General features: G+C 41.6%; 1 protein-coding gene across 1 annotated transcript in view; it reads right to left on the bottom strand.

Annotated features, from left to right (window-relative positions):
* The window catches only part of NXPH2 (neurexophilin 2), a 41,007-nt gene extending 19,675 nt beyond the window's left edge, over nucleotides 1–21,332 (bottom strand). Inside the window, exon 1 of the mRNA XM_074828547.1 lies at nucleotides 20,873–21,332. Within this exon, the coding sequence (XP_074684648.1) occupies nucleotides 20,873–20,926 (54 nt within the window). The 5' untranslated portion in view covers nucleotides 20,927–21,332. The remainder of the gene's footprint in view (nucleotides 1–20,872) is intronic.
* Between the last annotated feature and the right edge of the window lie 2,029 nt (nucleotides 21,333–23,361).

Here is a 23,361-nt window from a genome sequence, read left to right as displayed (position 1 = left end):
TTGCTGTGGCTAATGTTAAAATTAAACCTTGGTATACAGCCTAGGAATTTATAAAAACTCCTCAGTTATGCAGCACAAAATATTTGTTACAGAACCATTCCTTTTCTGATTTCCTTCATGCCTATATTATTTACGAAGCAAACAAACAGAGGGAATCAAACCACACAACCTACAAAAAGAGTGACAAACAGGGCCTTACTTGCTCCCAGTAGTAAAGAAATGTAGCGTTAAGACTTGAAACTCATTTCCAATTTTCTGTGTTCGTAGCACAGTCTCTAAACAGTGCATTATCTCACATACCAGATGTGCAGCAGTATCTAGGTACAACAGGGTGCGATAAGTATGGAATTTCAGCCCTATTTCTTTTATGTTTTAAGTCAAATCCTTACTCTGATTTTATTTTAGGTTTTTGTCTTGTTTTCTGTGTGCTTTGGAGGGGTGGAAGAGAAATGGGGAGTTTGGCATTCAGTTATAGAAATGGAAAAAGAAATCATCTGGGACTCAGAGTATCTTAAGTTAACAACACAAGAGAAATCAACACCCAAACCTCTAATTTTATTTAAATTGGTGTAAAACTAGAGTATAGAAACAACTTATGCTGATGTGATTAACTCCACTTAAGTGAAATTTGCCCCCAAGACAGCAGTCTCTTGGCTGACACAACAATCTGCGTTTGGAACTGACTTAAAGTGGAGAGATCTTGAAAGTTATTTGAACTACCCTCAAATGCTACTCTGAAATTATTATTTGGATATTAAGTAATTTGAACACATTTCAATAAATAATCATAGAATGGTTTGGGTTGAAAGGGACCTTAAAGATCATCTCGTTCCAGCCCCCCTGCCATGGGCAGGGATACCTTCCACTAGCCCAGGTTGCCCCAAGCCCCGTCCAACCTGGCCCTGAACCCTTCCAGGGAGGGGGCAGCCACAGCTTCTCTGGGCAACCTGTGCCAGTGTCTCACCACCCTCACAGGAAAGAATTTCTTCCTTATATCTCATCTAAATCTACCCTTTTTTAGTTTAAAACCATTACCCCTCATCCTATCCCTACACCCCCTGATAAAGAGTCCCTCCCCATCTTCCTTGTAGACCCCCTCGAAGTACTGGAAGGCCACTATAAGGTCTCTCAGGGCCTTCTCCAGTAATTCCATTACTTTTGTGTTACTAAGAGGTTCACCAATAATAATAATAAAAAAAATACTACTGTTCTGTCTCAGCTGAGAGGTGGTAACCTCGTAAAGCAGTCAAACGGTGTTGCAAGTGCATGGTTTTCATGTATAAGTAGTCATCCTGGAAATAGAGGAAATAAAACTTTGCACCAGGATTAATATAAAACTTGGATACAGCATGCTAATTTTCTGGTGTGTTAATAGTAGTTGGGAGTTGGAAGGTGGGAGTTTCAGCTCAAGGGAAAAGAGAGACCACAGTGGGGGAAAACAAGTTTTATTCTTCAAGGCACATTTTTGTCTTGCTATTTCTCCAGGAAGGTTCCTTTGCCTGCAAGGAGTCATGGAGTGCTCTTTGTATTCAAGGGAAACTTCTTGCTGGTTTCTGTGGTCCTGTAAGTGTGAAGACAGTTTCTGTGGAAGTTGAAAAGGTTCAGTTCCTTGCAGGATGAAATGGCTGCACACCTTTAAAGAAGCTGAGCATGATGCACAGTGCTTCCAGCCATCCACAAATGAATGAGCTAATTAAATTATTTTTTCTTGCTCTGGTGTACTGCATAGTCCAATTAAGTTCCTAAGCCAATCATCTTGAAATAAATCAACCGTATTGTTACATAATTCTTTTTAATAAACAAAGATATCATTATATGAACTAGGTTTTAAGGGTGCCAGATGCTCCTAAACATGGAGTCTAATTTATTTCATTGATTTTAAGAAGCAACCCATTCATGTGTGATAGATTTTATCATCCAAAATGCTAATTCTTATCTGATTTTAAAGTAGATTTCTGTCTTTCTCATACACATAAATGAGAGCACAGAATAGCTAAATGGGGACCTTCCTTAATTCCCCATCACACACTCACATAAACCCCTTGTCCCAAAACACTGCATAAATGTCCTTTTAAACACAACTAATAGGATTGCAATAGAAAAGAGGCCAAAAACCCTTTTCAAAATTATTGCACCCAGTATGAAGAAAAAATATACAACCTTCAAAACCAAAGGTTTTGCTGAAACAAGAGCACATGCTGGAAGGTTAGCACCCTGTAATGGGAAAAGGGGGATGGACTGGGTTCATTGCCAGCCCACAGTGCTGACTGATAATTGTGCCCAGCCCTAGAGGAGAGCAGAGCATGCTGGTGGCTGGCGAGGACTGCAGCCGGCTTAGAGTCTCAGACACACTGGGAAACCTAGTTCCCTTTGTACAAAAAAAAAAAAAAAAAAAAAGATTACATGCTTTAGTTTTGATTAACGTTTCAAGGATACTATTAAAGGAGATGGAAAGCAGAGATGTTCCCTTCAAACACTGTCAATGACGTAGGCTCCTCCAGAGGAGAGCATAACTCGCGCTTCCAACCCAGTAATCAAGCAAGACTGTTTTTATCTTTCTGCCCTTGGTTTATGCTTTTTTCTCTCATAGAGAAAATTATACAAAACAAAAAATGTTTTGGTTGCTTTTGATAGCTTCATTGAAGGGTTGAATGAGTCATACAGAAGTCAAGGTATGCAAAGTAGCTTTAGTCAACAGTCTTCTTCTAACCCGCCAGCAAGTGTTTCCTGAAAAAATTGCTACTGAACGTTAATAATCTGCAACCCTCAAAGATGCAGGCCATCAGAACATCATCGAGAAGAAAGAAATGGTGATTGCTGAATATTTTTGGTGCACCTGTGCCTACCATTCTTATTTATTCCTGTTTATTTTGGACTTCAACAAAACAGCTTTTGTTTTGTATTTTTACTTGGACAGTGATGATTGAAAGCTATTTCTCTGCGTAAAAGTTGAAGGAAAAACCCCTGTGGTTTCCATTTGGACATTAGAGGGTTGATGTGTTTTGCTGTCACATTCTATTTTTAAATGCATGACACTACACAGGTGTTCAGACTCCAAATCCTTGGCTAAATCTGTCATCTCTCCGCAGCTTGTCACTACATCAGCTAACAAACTGAGGGGAGAATGAAGTTCCTGTATGGTAGAAAACTGCAAGTGCTTAACAACAGTTACCAATAATTTCTTTCCATAACTGAAAAATATCACTACACTTCGATAAATTTTCAGGTGTTATAATTGCTTTGAGGTTCATTTGCCTATCTAGATGTTCTCAATTTAAAAATTCATCAACAAGCCCTAATAAGTAGGACACAAACTAACAGATGATTAAAAATGCAAATCATTTTTGCAAGAGCAGAAGTTGTTAGTCTGACTCAAAGCATAGGCAGGCAGTTTTACCTCTGCACTTGCTATCCAGAAAGCACCGGCTGAATTCAGAAAGATGAGATTTACAAAGAATTACAAATCATCTCTCTGTGTCTGCCTTAAGTATATATTATTTCTATACCTGTGGGTATTGCTAAAATGTAACACAGCAAAGACTATAATAATCAGTATTTTAAGCAAACTGGTCTTGAGTTTTTACTCCAAAAATGGCGCTAACCCACACTAATGTTGTTCTCAAAATTTTTGCTGAATCTTATACACTGATGATGTAGACTTCAGGGAAAAGTATACCATGTTCAAACTATACAGGGGTAGAGAAAGACGGGAGAATGAAGCAGTTCTTACAGGACTGGTGCTTCAGAGTCATGAAGAGAGCGCACATTGCTGCTCCCCTTTGGAGCATCCTCATCCACAAGGAACATTTCCAATGCCCCAGAAGCACATTTCCTTCTGCCTCTACAAGGCCATTCTCTGTTGCAATATTGGAAGACCAAACTCAAGACCTACCCTTTTAAGTAAACCTTAGATCTCCTGAAGAGACTTGAAGTGAACCACCATGTCCTTTTAGTTAATTTAGAGAAAAAATTGTGAATGACAACTATTCCTTTGCAGATGATTATTTACATTTTGGCTTAATGATCATTTAGTATCCATCACTAAACAAAAACAGTGGTGCCTATCTCAGTGATACAGTATTGAACTCCAAGGGATGCATTTGACTCTTGCACAACTAAGTGCAACCAATTGAAGTCTTCTGAAGTTTAGATTCTATTCCCTACATAATCCTTACTATCAGTCTCAGAAGAGAATTTAGTCAGGGATCCCCTGAGCAATCTGAACTCATATATAGTCCACAGGGATGGATGGGTATCATTCAAGTGTGTTGAAAGAGCTGGCTGGTGTTCTTATGAGGCTGTTCGCTATCAAGTTTGAAAGGCTTTGGAGACTGGGGGAGGTCCCTGATGACCAGGAAAAACCCAGCTGTAGTCAACTGTAGTGACCATTTTCAAAAAAGGCTAAAAAAAATCTGGGAGATTACCAGCTCCTCAGACTCACTTCAGTCCCTGGGGAAATCATAGAGTAAGTCCTTTCTAAAATCCTATCTGGGCAGATGAAGGGGAAGATGACTGGAATAACCAGCATCAATTTACCATGGATTTACTAAATTTACCATGCTTGACAAAACTAATTGCCAAATATTTATCAAAACACTAGGTCTGTGGATGAGGAGAGAGCAGAGGAACATCATCTATTTTATCAAGGTTTTTGACACAGCCTTCTAACCATCTCTGTCTCCAAGTTGGGATGTTACTGCCTTGATGAGTGGGCTACAGTTTGGGTGAAAAAGCAGCTGGACTCAGGCTCAGAAGGTAGTGGCTAATAAGTTGTACTCTAACTGGAGGTCCCATTCTTCTGTAAGACTATAGAATGAATCCACAGAGGGATTTTATAGGCTTAAATTTTCACAATCACTATCATTACCGAAAAAGTTTTGATGTAGTTTGGTAGAAAACACATTATAAACAAAATAAAACCCCTGAAAACTAATTTTCCCAAAGATGATTTAAACAATCTTGTTTGCTTCAAATTTCATTATAAAGTTATTTTCAAAATACATTGTTGAAAGTTGTTGCTGTTGGGTTTGAAGAATCCAAAGGAAGGGTGTTATTAAACACATAGAATTTCCATATTAATGAAAATGCAACTTTCAGTTCAATAGACACTGATGGGCACGAGTATTTCAGTCTGCTTCTTCCTCTCAGTTTCGGTAGTGTGCTTTTACTCCTCAAGGCCATATTTATGCCAGCAGTGCAATATCGCTGGGAGGGTGGACTTCCTCCACCAAGTTAAGCAAGCATGGCTACCAGAAAACGTACTGCTGCTGCCTTCCTCCCACTCTTCCAGTATGCTGTCTTTCCTTCATCAGAGAAGTGCTTGTGCCAAGACACCGGATATGATCCATTAAAAAAAAAAAAATCCTAGCAGCTTTATTTTTTAAACATGATGACTCAGATTTGATTATCTCAATTATAGGCTTTGAATGGCAGCATATAAATGAATTTAGCAATTCTTTTTCCTTGTTTCAAATGCACGCATTCCTTGAAACAAAAGTCATATTTGTATTGTGTGAGACTTAGACAACTTTCATCTGCTAACTTCCTAGGACATCGTCTTGCATATATATACTGAATGTGTCATGGGAGGAGATGTTCTTCCTTGCTTGGTGATATAGCTAGACATGGACTGCTTCCTATTTGAGTTGCCTGGAAGACAGTTCACTTCTTGAATACATGGCTCAAAAGCATTTTGAAGAAAACAAAATATTTTTTTTTTGCCTGATAGACTCAAAAATATCCCAGTGCAGACATACAGTTAGCACTATGTGAAAGAAGAATTTCTCAAAAGTTAATTTCTGAGAATTGTATTTATATTTACAAAGATAAAAAAAGATTCATTGTGATCTCCTCCACATGGATGTAGTATGGCAGACCCCATCGCTTCCAGGATTGTGACACACCATATGGAGGGCTCAACCAGTTGGTCCTAGAATTGGGACCACAACCAGAAAATGAACAACCAGATCGGAAGAAGAGATACATTTACGTACTTTTATGGTTTACATCAATCAGTTGTTCTTATTTATACTGTCTTACAGAACATTAGTAAATGCATAGAACATTAATATACTTTTACAGCAGTGTAATTTATAAAAGGAAAGCATTTTTAGGGAAAGCTATGATGCATCTGCTATTAAATTTTTGCTGAGGGGAATAAGACTGTTCAACTACTCACCTTGCAAACACTACTTAATATTGACAAAGCACAGCCCAGGAAGGTTATTCTGTATCTAATCCTCCAGAGTCAATAATTCTATACTTGGAGCCTTCTCTGAACCGATTTGTCTATATTTCAGATAGGCACGTACCTTGATGTTTCTAACCGAATTGATGAATTTCTCCCACACATTTATTGTTCTTATTTCTGACTACTGCAAGAAAAACTAGCACCTTGTCTAGCTCTTAATGGAAAGTTTATCTATGAAAGATGATGACTTGTATGAGAAACAGGTGGTGGTTCCAAGTAAAAGGACTATTTTACAGAGTACTCCAAACGTATTTCTTTCAGGAATAGGAAATGTGAAGCAGTATCAGGTTTGTATCAACAGAATATGTGATTTTTTTAATAGCATCTTTCAACAGAAGTTTTTCTTACACACTGACAGCTACAAAGGTTGTCACTGCTTGCAAAGAAATGTGTCCCTCGGGAATTCATGGGATATTTCTTTAATCAGAAATTAAAGACCAAGAAAAATATTTAGGTATACAATCTGTTTATGTGTAATTCCTGCTGTTATTTTTCTTTTCAGCCACTACTGTATTTACTCAGAGCACCGATGTGTGCTGAGCCCTGTACACAAAGCAGAAGGCACCCCTGAAGAACTTGCAATGGCAGTAATATGTCAGGGAGATTGGTAATGTTTCTGGCTAGATACAAGAATGTTCTCCCTGAGCTCTGGGTTGATCAAAACCTTGTAATTGTGCTTATTCTACCTTTTGGTGTTGTGCTTATTAATTTGCGCATAGTGCTAATACAGTTACATAGTTCACATTTTCAGAATATACACATATCCTCATGGGCTCACTGCTGATGTCCAGAAAAAACCCAAACTGCCTAGGTAGCATGCCCAGAGGTGGGTAAAAAAAAAAAAAATGGTAGTGAAAGCATTGCAGTTTAAAGTAGAAAAATTATTCCAAGAGAATTATTCAGAATATAATATCTTCCTCCTGAATCTAGTCCATTTTCTTCATCTGCAAAATTGCCAAATTCTCCAAGAGTCCTCTATGCTTAGATGGTATCTTTTAACCCTAACAAGTTGGGTTAGTACTGCGGATATCTTTCCATCACGATGTTTGGTGAAAATCAACAGGAAAGAGGAAAGAAAAAAAAGGACGCAAGTTACTCCAAACACGCATGATCAGTAGAAAAAGATGAAAAAACAGGTAAAACTTGCTGTGACTCACAATGCTAACATTGTAGCTCTTTGAGGAAAAGGTCCCCAGGAACAGACAAATAATGCAGCCTAGAGCAGAGTGTCTCAAGAGTGATAGAAAAGAAGGTAGCTAAGCATAACAGGAAGGAATTAGGAAAACTGTGTGTATAGTATTAGGAAAAACTTACTAAACAATGTGATAACATCAGCTGTGAAACTTCCTAGGGATTATCATGGGACTGTCTAAAAAAAACCTAAGGAATAATACTAGGAAGCATTCAGTATGAGCAATCCCACATCACAGGAAGATATTGGGTAGCTTTTCCTGGTATCCATCTGCTAAATGAAGCAATAAAAGAGCATGAAGAACTCAAGAGACAGCAAGTACAGTTTTTCCACAGGTTCATAACAAATACCTAGATCCTAAATCTACAACCTCTAAAACCACACTGTAAAACACATGGCCCAAGTAGTCCTTATGTTTTAAGAACGCAAATTCCCTTTAGTTTCTTTTCGAGCATGCCTCGCCAAGCACCTGAGCTCCTAATCCACGTATGGGCTCTCTCTGGATACAAGTCTGGGCTTTCCTTCATCGATTTCTGTTGAAGGATCCAATCTAGGATGTGGTTTTCACACACCTTTGACAAAGGTCAGAGAAAGAGGAAAAAAAATGCTTGCAGTGATGGCTCCACCACTTTTTAGTTTAGTTTAGGTTTTAGTTTTTTTAATCCAGTGTCTCCTTGGAGGATCAAGTACCTCTTCTGGTAGGTGTGAGAAGGAAGTTACTTTCCTGCTCTCACTGAATTTGAACATACATATCCCACCTCCCACAAAAAAAAAAAAAGAGTTGTACTTATTCTCTCTCTTCCTCCAAAAGGTAGATCTAAGCAGCTTTCAGTCCCTTTGAGGGCAGGGACTGAGCACCCTCCTGTAGAGCACTGTCTACCTTGATAATACGATACTGTCTTGAGATGCAGGCTCACTTTCCCTTCTGCTACCCTAATTAGGGGATAAGTCCTGACGTATTTGCACAGAGAGAATGGAGATATTATCACCTCTTCATTCATTAAAAGCTGTTGTACCTTAGGCTAACCAGCTTCCCTTAAAAAGTCTGCTAGTCTGAGTGAAGGAAGGCATCCTTGCAACCCAGAGGAAAGCTCTGAAGTTTCTAAAAGGGGATACATTTTAAGCTACTGATCCTTTCTTCTCAGGACCTTGCTAGGTATTGTCCTTCCTTCTGTGTGGGGAGCTTGCTGAATCTCATTCTCGGGCACCATATGCAAACTGCAGGTGTTTAATTCAAAACTCTGATATAGGTCACGTCTCTACTATCTTTTAATGACTTTGAATTTTCCAGAAATGTAGAAAAATGCCTGACCACATTTAGTTAACATGTTATTCTCAATCTGAAGAAATGAGGAAAAAAACCAAACACCTTTATTTATGTAGACTTTCTTGCCCCACTAAAATTGATTACTACTTCTTTTCCAGTTGAGTGTTTTGAAGAGGAGCCTGAACCAAATGAATTATACAGTAGTCCATTGTTTTTGTTAAGTCAAGGAAAGATCAAAATGTCTTTTGTAGCCTCTATGTGTCTATACAATAACAACCAAAACCCTGACATGTGACCACCCCAGGAAGTCCTGGTGAACTTCTGATTGGGATGCAAGTGTGTTTTGGCATTCAGACTAATTTCTGTTTCAAATATTATTTTAGCCCATTCGCCAAGAAAATCAAGCTTCCTCTGATGCTGTTGCCTGTCAGCTGTGTGTCAGTCCCACTCAAATAACTGTTTGACCATTCTGTGCACTTCAATCAGAGCTGACAGAGCTGGTGATCTCAAAGATAATTCGATTTCTATTAAATAACTGTAGTGGGTGAGACAGAAATTGGGACATAGGGCACTCACAGACCAGTTTATCTCAATATTCCCTGAATGCACAGAAGGATATTAATAGCATTGGTATGGGACACATCAGTTAAGTGACTATTGGTTTGTGTTATCGGGACTACAGTTTTAATATCTAAACAGAACATAAAGTTGAATCTCCTTCACAGTTACCAGCTTTACTGACATTGATTAAAAATAAATCTAGTAGTTGATCTGAACTGGACAAGACAATCCAATCCATCAAAACTCAAGAAAGATACAATACCTATTATATTTGTATTTTTCACCATATTAATCTTGTTATTCCACCAAAAATATAACTGTACTCTTTACTGAAAGAATATTGCAAACTCACCAGAAGTCAGATTCTGCAGAATGGTATTCTTAGTCATAAATACAAAGTTAGCTACTTTAAATTCATTCCTTCCCCCATTGTTCAACATTAAATATTAAGAACAGCAACACTGAACCTTCAGTCTAAGCAAGCAGAGTAACAGATCCCATTCAATATCCACAAAAAGGTTTTGTTAAATAAAATGTAGAGTTTAAATTCCCTAGTCACAGCAGCGTTAGGCTGCCCATTGCTGATAATACATAGGTCATGCATATCTGAATAAAAGGATTATGGTGTGAATACCATAAAATGGATCTGAGTATGAGGTATGTCATGTTTTTTCATTCTTACATTTAGAGGCACTTCATTTATTTTAAATCAAATAGGTCCTAACTCAAAAATGAATTTATTCTCCTGTCAGACACTCAACTACCTTGGTATTATTTTAAGCTAGCTTCAGTTAGGTGCTGGCACTGAGTTTTAGTAAGAAAAACAATAAGAGGCTCAAAGAGAGATGGATGAGAATGGCTCTCCCAGTTTTTAAGAACTTTGAGGAAAAACATCAGTCATGATTTCATCAGAACTGCTGGAGAAGAAAAAATCTGGGATTTCGGGTTCTAGGGGGAAGGAGAGAAAATGTAAAGAAACAAAAAACCTTCTGCGCCCCTAGAACGCTAATATGGTAGAAATGCAGTTTGTTGTATCTCTAGATCTTGATCTAAATTTTACACACCAGAGCTCCCTGCCACAGCAAGACCCTGAGAGGGAGAGGGTGTCAGAAGGAAAAAATATGCTTTATAGAGAAATAGTGCAGTGTCTATGGCATCTGCAGTTCTGTAAAACCTGTTTCTTAAAAAAAAAAAAAGTATGACAGCCCCCACATCATGTTCCAGTCTTTTGCTTTAATAGTGGATATCCACTCAGATTTTGCCTTGTAACAACCGAGTTAAAAAAGGACAATTTTATATTGAAACACTCCAGAAGTACATTATACAACCTAGGACTCAAAGCTGATAAAGCCTTTGGATTGATCCGCTACCAGCGTTGGGACAGACAGCTGTCAGCAAGAGGTGAACTAATGACCACTAAGAGATCCTGGAAAGGTGGCTTTATTTAATTTGTTTCCCACACGGATACAGTACATTTTGCTTTAAAGAGGAAAAAAAAAGCAAGAAAAAAGCTGGGCAGGAGAAAGGAAGATAGTCTTTCTACCTGCTCCTGACTCTGTACTTTGGATCAGGTGGGCATCTCCAGGAGGAATAGGAAAGTGAGGAATCTGCTGCTTTTCCCAGAGGAAATGAGCATCCTCTGCCTGGGAAAAACTTTAGGAGGGTAGAGCAGGGAGGGAGGGAGAAAAAGTGGTGTCAAAGCAGGCAGCTCACAGCACAGTGCAGCTCAGAAAAGCTCCCTGGAGGGCCAGAGACTTCCTTACAGCAGAGAGCAGACCCAAAACAGGGGAACGTGAAGAAGATGGATGGATTTGTCATTCAGCACAGAAGATCCTGCACTTTGACTCAAAATTAACTCAAAAATGGATGTTTCCAGTACTGGAAGAGTAATTTCATGACTGCAAACTATACAGCAGTTCAGCAGTGGGATGAAGCAGTCTGGCATACAACTGCAGCTGTATCACAGGATTTGTCCCGACCCGATAAGCAGTTTAACATCAGTCTTTTCCTTGCCTTGAATGGTGACAGACTTGAAATTAACCAATGGACAAATTTAATCTGTTTTAAAAGAAAGTGAGGTGCAATTTAGCAAGCAATTGTCACATATGTTTCAATCATCTAATTTAAAGTGGTCCAGGCTAACACATCCAGTAACTCTTCAGTGGTGTCACAGTGACAGAAGTAACATTATCTGCGATGAATCTTTCCACAAAGCTGATTAGCATTTTGTTAGTTTAATGAGTGGAAAACAACACAGGCTTTAGCCTTCGCTCTGGCACACTCTGCTCAAAAAACTGAAGGACTGGGCTTCATTCCTCCCTTGCTGCACATTATGTCACTCAGAAAATGTCCCTATTGCTGGACAATTAAGATCAGATTCAGCAGCTAAGTGCTTTAATCTTAGGAAAAAAAAAAGTTTGAAGATTGAAGTTTCGTCTTTAAGTTATTTCACATGTTGTCTCCTGACTTTCTATTTTTTTATTGTTTCTGAATATCTTAGAGAGATTTTTATTTGCTTTTAAACCAAGGAGGCTCCATACTAAAAGCATTTCTTAAGAATCCATAACAGATTAAAATACAAGAGGAGGATTTTTGTAAATATCCCCAAATTAAACATTAAAATCTGTTATATAGGAGTTTAGTTTCTCACATGCAAGACTAACTTCCTGACACATGGGAACATACATCTACATGGCCTACAACCAGCAGTTGTACAACTGATTCTCCTGCATTTAAATCTTCGTTTAAATCTGAAGGCTGTTTAGACATATTTAGGTTTAAACCTTGCCAATCTGGTCTCTCAGCAAGATTTAGTGGCACTGACTTGTGCTACCATATCCGACTTCCAGACTGGAGTTGGGTTGAACCCCATGAACCAAGGAGTACAATGGAGTTTCCATGAGCTCATGTAGACCATGGCCTCATAATGCAACCTCTGCCCTGTAGCATATGAAATAAATACATTATAATTACATATTGTCCCGAAATTATATAAAAATATATTGTCAAAATATTCAGGGGGGGTTTTGATATTTTATGTTTTCGTCCTCAGAGTGTCATTTAAGGGTAAGGATAAAGCTATTTCTTTGTCACTCACATATTCTCTTTAGTACAAACCCTGAATTTCCTCAAAGACATGGCTCCGATTACTCAAACCCATATATAGCTTATTGTACTTTAAATACATACTCTAAATTATACATTTTCTTGTCTTTTGGAGACAAAAAATACCAAACTACTGTGTTATTGCATTAAAAATGTAGATACATTAGAATTTTATCTGAGGAAAACATGTAGTACAGCACTAATATTCAACTTGAAAAATGTGTGCAGTGCCACCTAAAAAGTAATGGGTTAATATCCTAAGCAATAAGGCACATTAATCAACATCTGACCATTCACCATGGATGCAAACATATCTCAGAAGCCAGCTTCTCCTCTGACAGAGTTCATCCTTGCCTCTGTCTTTGTATAGAGGCATGCCAGTGAAGGAGAGGGTCAGCTATGAAGAATATTATTCTTGTCTACTGGAAGTGAAGTTGAGAAACATGCCTTGAGGCTCTGTTCTGTTACATCGAGCCAGCCTTTGTTCCTTGGGTTTCCTAAAATAATGATGGTGCACATGTAACACATCTTGACTATAAAGTACCACAAAGTCCACCTACAGAGTACTATAAAGCTTCCTGTACCACAATCTCTGAAGGTTTCTTCTAAGAACCACCCAACTGTTTGGAGTAAGGAGAAAATTCAACTTAGGAATGTGCTTGTATGCTTAAGGCTGTCTGTGGTGGAGGAAGACACTACAGCTGAAGGCTGGAGAACAAATCACTGGCCATGAGATCCTCTAAGCCCCATGGGGAACAGCAGTTCCAACTTTCCAAACACGTGGAATGAAATAACAGAAGCAATCAGCAGGTGCTTGCAAGGAGAAAAGAGCCAGGCAGCCTTAGAGGTGGTGGGGGGAAAAAAACCCACAAAAAAATAAAATCATCAAGGTCCCATATTTTACCCTCCTGGGGTGCTGAGCTTTGTGGATCTGCATACCCGTTCACAGGGTGAAAACAGCAACAGCACCCAGAACTGCTCATGGCCATTGCCAGATTCTTGCCCTTCTACAATCATAGAGATGGGGTAAGTCAGAGCTCAAATCTTCCTTCTTTGCTTTCCCCTACGGAAGGGCTGGTTGGAAAAATCTCACTTCCAAATTCTCTCTAGTGGGAAGAATAACAGCAGAAAGGACCCGCCATGGCCTCTCACATGCAGAACTTTGTGTTACTGCGGGAATATTCCTTGTTACTGTCAGTCCGTCTGCCCCTCTCCTCCTGCTCAGGCTCACTCCACCTGCCCACAGGGCTGTTTCATTTCCATCATCTTCCTTTCTCTTATATTCACTTCTTACTGCCTCAGCCAAGTCCCTGTACTTTTTTTTCTTCAGGTCAGCCTCAAGCACAGCCAGATCCTTCTTCATCAGAACCATAAAAGCCCTTCAAATCTACATAGTAACAGCACAAATACAGAAGTGCTTCTATGCAGAGTGTTTTATTTTCCTAGGTAATGGGTACAGCAAGATGAAATTAAGGTTGTGTTTATACTGGTGATTCATGGTAATAGAAATACCTGGTTATCACCAAAAACAAGTACTATAAAGTCAGGAAATTCTCAACTGATAATAAACATAAACCAAACATGCTGGATCTGGAAAAGCAGAATTAGGGCATTCAAAGTACCCTCAACTCTGCACTGTAATGACACAATAACCATAATTGGTCCCAATGCACATGAAAACTGATTTCAGAGACATTAGATTCTTAGTTTTATTTTTTATTTCTCCCTATTCTTTCCTTTTTTGTTTCCCTGCTAATAATAGCTTCTATTACTACCAATCGTTTGGAACAAAGAGAAAACCTACCTAAGGAACTACAGCTCTTTAATTCTATCTTAAATTACAGTCAAGTCATTCAAATTCTGTATTTACAGTAAGTACTGCCATTCCAGGGAGAGCAGAGCATCGTACCATCATCGAAATCTCTGCTGCAAGGACAAAACTACTTAGTCTTAACTGTGGACCCATCTTCATAGCCCTTTATTTCCTCTCCACTCTTAATTTGTTTCCTTGTCCTTCCAATCCTGAAATAACCCCTTTATTAACTCTGACTGAGCTCACAGATGACACACAACACCAGCCCACAGGGAGATTCCCTATAGGAAAGGAATTAACTTCATTTTCCAAGTTCTGACCTGCAAACCTCACAGGTTTTGTGCGATTCATCCAGAAACTCATCTACCTGCTCCCTGTCCCATCTCTTGCTCCCCTGGCAGAGTGCTGACAACTCCCATATTTCTGCACAGGGCCCATAGCTTTCCCAGCATCCCAAGTGCCTGTTATGTGGAGCCTGGGAGCAGGTGAATATCGAGGCTCCAGCCCATGCTCTGTGCTGTGAGGAGTCCTGCCATGAGGTGCAGGCTCCTGGGCTGCAGCCTTATGTTGAGGCTTTTCCATCAGTTCATTTAATGCAGGGTGTATCCCAAGTGCGTGACTTGACGTGCAGGCACGACCGTGTTGCATGACTCTGCACAGATGCTAGCACATTTTCAGTGCTACAACAGTACAGTAATAGTTTCTGAAGCATGAGCCACAAGGAAACGACTGATAAATGGGATGAATATGGATAGAGTATCAGAGAAAACCTGCAAGTGTGAAAAGTGCTAAATTGGGGCGAGGGGACTCTAGGAGGGGAAAACATGACTCTCATGGACTTACTTAACAGTAGTGAGGTTCTGCTGGAAGCAGAATCTACCTAGCAGGTCCACCTATTATTTCCTTTAACTGACTGACTCTTTAACTACCTAAACAAACTACATAAACCACAGGTACAAACATGGTGGGAAATTCAGAGAATGAAAACAGAATGGGATCAATGAATGGGGTTGGGGAAACATACGATGTTTAAGATTTGAAGTGAAAGGCCAAAGCTGCCTTTGGATGTTTGAAAAACAAGTACAGGATTAATTTGTAATAGTTGTGTGAATGGGAACTTTCACTTTCCTCTTTTCCAGTTCTGCTAGGTTTGATCCAGTTCTGCAAGATCTGATCTAGTAAAAATTTCAAGGCTACTATTTTTGCTTTATAATGGGTATAGCAAAGTGGTGAGTTAAAGAGGTGGGCAAAAATCAGGACTAGAAGACAGATGCACTGTCCTTCCTGTGAAGTACATGTTTTAAATAATGACTTATCACAGCAATTTTGTGATAAAGGCAAAAAATTCTTCCTTTTTCCTTGCTGTATTTGGTTTCAACGCATTGACAAGTACGTGTGCAAGACTGAAAGAACAGTCCTCCCTGAGCACCTGAACAGCTCCTCTGTTTCTGAGGAAGATGCCACCCACACCTATGGAATTACAGCTTTTGTTTTAAAACCATTCCACATAGACTAACGATCTTATTGCAGCTGTTTACCAGAAGTGCCCAAGAATTACCATGTCTCATTCAATACTTGAGCCAAATACAGGTTAACACCTCACCCACAGACTATGAATCGCTGGCACCCCAGTGACCATTGCTGCCCAGTGCTCATTTCCCATGCCCTGCCATGCCAAGCAGCTCTTGCTTCTCCTCGTACATTTTTGTTTCTGAAGTGTTGATAAATGGTGAAATTTTTGAGAGTACAGGAGGAATTTGGTGCACCTAGAGCAAAGCTGCACTTCTCTGATGCCCTGAACACCCAGACCAGCGAGTGGTTTCTGCTGCTCGCTTTTGACCCCCACATTTGAGTTCCCTTCTTGCAGAAACCAAGGCTCAGGAAGCAAAACTGAAAGGTGGGACTGATCAGTGCACCCCAGTTTAGTGTTTGGGCTCCACTGATCCTTCCAATTCACCTCCCTGTCAGTTACACTGTGCTACTGGTAAGGAGAAGTACTTACAGCACATCTCTGACATGTAGCTCTCCAAGTACTTTACGATGGCAGAGAAATACTTTCCATGTTACAGATGGAAAGATTGAGACTTGGATTTTACGTGCCCTGTGCTAGGGAAGCCTGGGGTATCTTGTGGTCTGCTGGACAGCAGTCAAACAGACTTGCTGTGCAGATTTTACACAGCATCTATAACCTTTTTGTACCCCAGTCAACCTACACATAAACTGCAAAATATCAGTCACCAGTTCCACAGAACTACATCAAAAGATGTGATGTAAGGACAAGTTGAGTTTAGTGTTGCATGTTAACCTCCTACGTAAACTAAACCTAGCCCCATCCACCTTAAGACATAACTCCTCATTCAGGATAATAAATTCTCAAACTGCTGAAACCAGTATTTGTCTTCAACTCCAAACTGCCTGCATTCCTTGGGTTACTTATATTACTTTATTACACAAGAATGAGATGCAGGCTTACAATGCCTACAGCATTGAGAAAAAGACCAAAATAAACCAAATGAAATGTTGGGCCCAGTATATTTCATGAGAAAGATCTCCCTGAAATTAAGAGGGATGGAATTTCATCTGTGCAATTCAAGATGACCGGAGGGAAGCATTTACCTTTCTGAAACAGTTGAGTTTTGCATGGTGCCTATTTCTGATTCTCGCTACAAGGGCATGTTACACAGACCACGTTTGCAAGGCTACAGAGACAAAATAGAAGTAGCCAGGAGGAACATACCTCTGTGTGTCTATGCCTCACGTGGTATACATATTTTAAGTGGAAATACAGCTTTATGTCAGTTTTCGAGCTATTTCTGCTTATGAAGCAATATCTTGTACTATAGCAACTTGAGCTGAAAACTTGCTAAGAACCTTAAATTCTGTTTTTAAAAAAAAAAAAAGAATCTGTAAAAATTTTGGCTTCATTGTCTGACAAATTGTTTTTCCATTATAGTTAAAAATTTCAGCCCTTGAAAAGTCCAAGACAAACAATCTGTCATTTAATTTCACTCATTTCACTCAAATGTTATACTTCAGTCTTGGTGGAGAAAAAAGATCTTCAAATAATAACATACTTATTCTTTTTTCCTAATTATTTCTCATCTATACAAACACTACTGTGAAAAAATGAATTGCTTTTAAGGGTTTGTAAACTAATTGATTCCTAGGTTTCTAACAAGGTGACAACTCTGCCTAATGATAATATTAGAAGAGAGTTTCTAGATAGGAATGCTGATGCAACTTTAGCTATAGGCACTAGGAAATGCTGCTGCAATCCTTTCTTAATTTCAGACTGCAAAGATGCAAAATTAAACAAATAGTTAAGGTGCCCGATTACCCTACAGAATGACGGGTCCTGTCTGTGAGTGTTTATACCTTGCCAAGACAAAGGGAAAGTAGTGGTTATACTACCTATCTATAGCTAAAGCAAACTCTGCTTCTTGATTCAAAACCTATATACAGCCTTTATCTTTTTTTCCTCTTTATTTCTTAAAGGGGGAAATGTCATACATTTTGAAGACCCAATATAAGCTATTTTGAACAATGTTATGAAACATGACATTGTAAAGGTGCAAATTAATAACATGAAAAGAAAATACTGCATACTGACAGCTTTTTTTTTTTTTTTAAATGATAAGTAATATTCCCAGGGAAGTAGCAGAAGCCCCTTTCCATTTAAAGCATTTAAAGATAACTTAACAAAATACTAGTAGGCATATTATAAACCATATAATCCTAATACTTCAGTCTTTTCAATTTCTAACATGTAGAACACCTTTATTTATAAAGGGATAACTAACAGGGCATTCAGCAATTATGTGACAGTTGAAAAAGCCTTCTGAAAAATAATAGTAAAGCAAGAGTACCTACTAATGATAATACAATACAACTATTTTTGGTCTTCTTATCAATAATAGCCCAGACCTGTACTGACTGTGCATTGCAAATATTGTTTTGATCTATATTGACAATATAAGGTAAAGCGGACTTAAAATGAATGCATTTATACAGAAGCAAGTTAGCACCTTAACCTGACTCAACAGCAGGCTTTCTTACTGTTTAGTATACCCAAATATGCAAAGTAGTTTAAGAAATATATATGTGCACATTCTGCATGTATACTGGTACACTATCTATTAATCAAAATAATAATCCAGGAACATGCTACAAAAATATATCCACACTCTATTACAGAAGTGCTAAACATGAACTTCTGATTGAACAATATTAAATACAGCATATGATCAGTCACCTAGCTAACACTGCTTTCAGAAATTCAGTGAAATTGCCTGCCATAATCCTTAGCATCTCCTCAAATTTGTAAAGTTTTACACAGTTTTTATCCTACATTCATGCATCTTTAAGAAGTGGGTAAGTAGATACCACGCTTTGGTATTTGAAAACCAAGCAAGTATTTGAAGTTAAATCTAATAAAGTACTTCTGCCTTCACTAAAATACAGTGTCAAAATATTTTGCATTCTAACATCTCTGATTTCATAAAAAATTAAGATTGAACCATCAGGAAGGGTTTAATGGTAGTATTTCTGGGCTAATAGAACGCTGCTGATTGCAACACTGAAATACATATTTTTTTTCTTTCTTGGCTGAAATGGTGAGCCTTTAGTGTTGTATTCATATTAACCACGTTGATCTTTGGTTAAAAAAAAAAAAAAGTGAAGAATTAGTACCACCAATGCCTGCCTGCTGAAACCACTAATTACATTCCAGGAAGCCACCAGTCCCTCCAAATACTGGCCAGAGAACAAAGAGTACCACAGAGACTTGTATTCAACGCATTACCACTGGTATCAAATATTTCTCAACTCGATTTATAATAAGCTGTACCTTTAACCAGATGTTAACCAGATGTTCTGGTAATAGTATGCCAAAATGTATTTACAGAACTTTTCAGTAATAGATTAACATTGAAAGGTATACCTAAAATGTCTCAAAAATCTCTCACATTTTCATTTTGTTTTAATTTATTTTTTAAACTAATTTATATAAGCTATAAAACTGACTCCAAAACTTTGCTGGTTTGTATATAAAGAATGCAGAAAAAATGAATACTCCTGGGTGAGCTGAGTGCCACATCCACCTGAAAACCTGCATTGACTATGCATGATTTTTGTTTCATTCAAGACAGCAACTTTGCTTCTTCAGTCAGCCTTCACTCAAGGCGTGTAAAACCACAGCAAGCAACTTCTCAGCATCATCCATAAAACATTGTGTAACAAACCCGATCCCTGTTGATACAAGTTTCAATCAATCCCTTTGATACCTGTTTCAAGAAAAAAAACAACCAAAAAACAAAAAGGAGGGTGTGAGCGAGTGAGAGAGGTTGGAGGTGTGAGGAAGGAACGGTTTTATTTAGTTCCTTTCTGCTCAGCAACTTCGTAATCCATTTACTGCTTTCCTTTCCCATCTCTCACCCCTGCGCGTTGTTTAGCTGCAAACTGGGCTGCAAGAATGTGAAGAATGTAAACAGCCTTTTCTTGTCCAAAAGGATAGTAGTGTGAAAGAAATGTGTGCCTTATCGCAGGACTGCAGCTCGCTACTTCATTGCTATGATAAAGTGCTGGAGCAAAAAACATTACACGACAAGCACAATCCAAAACCGGATTAGAATTTGACATAAGCTTCCTCAAAAACTAATCAATCAACTCACGCTGTAATATTAGACTCCAGTTCTTAAGGAGGGTGTTTAATCCCTTCAAGGTTTATTACACACTCCCTATTGACTACAGTGCAAACTTTCGGATACAAGGCAGCTGGGGAAGAGAGGCATAACTTTTGCAGCACGAATCAGAGGTAATTAGGGGAGTAAAAAGAAAACTTCCCCCCCCCCCCCCCAAATAATTTCGAAATAACATTTTAACGATCCTTGTTAAAGTGCAGATTGCCGAACTTTTATGCAAATACATTTTTTTTTTCTCTTTTTAACCTCTCCCGCCATATTAACACGAACATTAAGACCGTTTGTTTTCTACCATCAGTGGCCCCAAAACGAGGCGATTTGCTGGTTTAGGCAGAAGTTGTGCTCTTCGCGTACCTGCCTCCAGCCGCGCACCCGCTTTGCCTCCCTCCCCTGCACAGCTTTTGAGTTTCGAAGCCCGCATTTCACCTTGTCACCGCGTCAGCCCCCGAATTCCCCCACTGCACGCAAAGGGGAAACGTAGCATCACACAGGCGGGTGCGACAGTTCAGAGCAAAAAAAAAAAAAAAATTTAAGAAACCCCCTCGCGTGCGCTGCAGCAGGGCGAAAGTGAGGAGGGAGCTTTCAAAGCGCGGGGGACTCTACCTCCGCAACCCGCTATGTCGAGCGCACGGGAAGAGGCACTTGAGGACAGCGGAAAACTTTTCGGGAGCGGCCAGTGTCGGGTGGTGCTCGGCACCCGCCGGCCCGCGGTACCCGGCCCCCGGCGCACCCCGGCCCCCTCGATCCCCAACAAGCCCGCCGAGCGGCAAACGCGCGGAAAAGCGCAAGACACGCTTTGAAAACCCCAAACAAAACAAGAAATAAAAATAGGCGCCGGGCGGTGGGAGGCTGCCCGCCGGTGGGGTGCCCTGTCTTCGCCCCCAGAGGAGACCGCGCCCGCGCCGCCCTCCCCGGCGGGAAGGGCGAGGGTCCCCCTCGAAGTCTTGCGGCAGGGGGGCAGGGGGCAGCGGGGAGGGAGACTTACGAGCTGGAGGACGCCCTGGACCACGACGAGGGGCAGGGGCTGCAGGTGCACCATCCTGGCTGCCGGTCTAGGAGGCGACTCCCCCCGCGTGGGTCTCGCACATCTCCGCTCCGGGGAGGAGGTGGCGGTGGCGGTGGGGGGGTGTGTGGGTGTGGGGGGGCAGGACTGAGCGCAGGGACACGCCGCCCCGCTTGTCCCCCCTCACGGGGCGCTGGCAGGCAGCGGCGAGACCCCGGCACTGCCGCGCCGCTCAGCTCCGCGGGCGGCCATGGCGGGCGGGAGGCGGGAAGAAGAAGGCGGGAAGGCGGCGGCGCTGCCGGACCGGGCGGCCGCGACACCCCCCCGCCGCGAGGGCGGAGAAGGGAGGGGGGGAACGGACACCACTCACAGCCCGCCGCGGGCCGGCGGCGCAGCGACATACCAGCGGCCGGAGCCCGCCGCCCCGCTGCCTGCCATGGTGCTGCCGGGGCGGAGCGGCCGCCCGGCCGGGCCCAAGTTGAGTAGAGCCGCTGTGGAGAGTGTGTATGGGGGGCGGCGCGTCCCCGCCGGCCGCTGAGGAGACCCCGGTGCCCGGGGCGGGAGCGGCCCTCGCCGGCAAAGTTTAAAGAGGCGGCGGCCCCTCCTCCGCCCGCAGCCACCCCCCGCCGCCCTGCCCCACGGCGGGACATGGCGGCCCGCGGGACCGGGGCCCGGCTTCGCCCCGGAGGAAGCGACCCCCGACGCTGCCGCCCTCAGGATCCCCGCCCTGCCGCTGGCGGGTGAAGGGTTCGACTTGACGCCCCGTTTTTTACAGGAAAGCCACTGTCACAGCTCCGTTTCTCTGGGGTGGATCTGGCCCCCGCACGCGGGTGGGCAGCCGTGGCCCTTGTGGGGCAGCTCTGCGTGTTTCTGCTCCCCAGCTGTGAGGAGACATGGCGGGACGGCCGGGCCCCTCGGCCTGCCCCGCCACCCGCCAGGCCCCTCGGCCTGCCCGGGCACTCCATGTCTGTCAGATGGCCACGGTGGCCCCCCGAGCCGGCGTGGGGATGGGGTCAAGGTCAAGGAGGCTCCTTGTGCGGGGCTTGGGCTACGCAGGGGAGCGGGGAAGAGCCGAGCTGCTGACACTGCGGGGCCTGGGTAATGGTGCCCGGGTGTGCTGGGAGCCCAGAGGGCTGGAGAACCCGTCTCCAAAGAAGTCACTCTGAGGTTATACCCATTTAGTAACACAAATTAATGAATATGCTCTGGACACATTTTTGGGATGGGCATGAACAGCCTGAAACTTTTGTTCCTGCGCTTTCGAGCTGTAGGAGTGACAACCTTGTAACGCGGCAACCTTGAAAGGGGAAATAAAGTTTTGAGTGCAGGAGGCCGGGCTGGAGCGGAAACCCTGGCCACGTTTGGCACACGTGGCTCCCACAGGGCCAGGGACGAAGCAGCAGCGCCGTGACCTGTGAGGGATACGCTTGTGTCCTGCCTGGCAGTGCCGGCGTTCGCGAATCGGTAATTCACCTGTGATGTGATACGCCGGCTCTCTGCCGCCGGGCGGAGGTAGTGGTTTCAGTTTCCAAAGCCTGCCTGTCGTTCACAGATTAGTTTCCTCTTAATTCTCCATTGCTCTGTCTCATCTTCTTACTAGGTCTGTGTTCAGGTTACACTTTGACTACCTTTGTGTTTTCAACCGCTAAAATCCTTGCCAGTGGAAAGAGCTTTGCAAGCCCTTTCATTGCACTTGAGAGCAGCCATGATTTACCAGATAATGATTGTGGTTATTTAGTTGTTATATCCCACTGGTTCCTTTCCTAGCTCTGCTGCTAGGTGTCTCAAAACGTATCATGTGGATGTGATTGAGCCACGAACCACGTTCTCTCATTTGGGTTCAGAAAAGATGCTTGATCTATAGCAAAGGAAACTACATATAAACTGGACAACTCTAAAATGGGTTCATTTACTGCAGATTCAACGTTCAGAGAAAAAACTGAGACAGTGGTGGTCACCGAGTCAATATATTATAATGTAATTCATGTGGTTACTTTTTGTAGCAGCATTTAAAAGTTCTTTTTAAAGTATTTATTTTAGTAGTTTTCAACCTGTCACGGTACAAATTGATTTTATTTTTCATATAGAACGATCAGCATAAAATATGTTAGGATTTACCTATTAGAATTTAAATCCCAAAGTTGCTTTCACATCCTGGATGGAAAATAGTTAAATGCCGCTATGTGTACACGTAGTATCGAAAACCGGTGTTTTCTATGGTACTGAAATTATATTTTTTGCAGATGTAAATGAACCAGCTGTTGGCTTAACTGCAAGGAAGCGCTCTGCTGAGCTCTGGAATTGAGCACCCAGTGCGGGGATGAGCCGGGTAGGTCCGAGTTTGCCCTGTGCCGGGCTCGCACGGCAGTAGCGGTCCGGTCTCGGGTCCTTGGAATAAATGGAAACATCTCGGGCGCTATCTGCTGCTCGCAGGCGGAACTGCCATCAAGTGCGGCGCGGAGGTTTTCTTT

This window comes from Strix aluco, chromosome 6 (assembly GCF_031877795.1).
Source record: "Strix aluco isolate bStrAlu1 chromosome 6, bStrAlu1.hap1, whole genome shotgun sequence".
NCBI lineage: Eukaryota > Metazoa > Chordata > Aves > Strigiformes > Strigidae > Strix > Strix aluco.
Note: the sequence above shows the minus strand (reverse complement) of the source record. Positions and strands in the feature narration are given on the sequence as shown.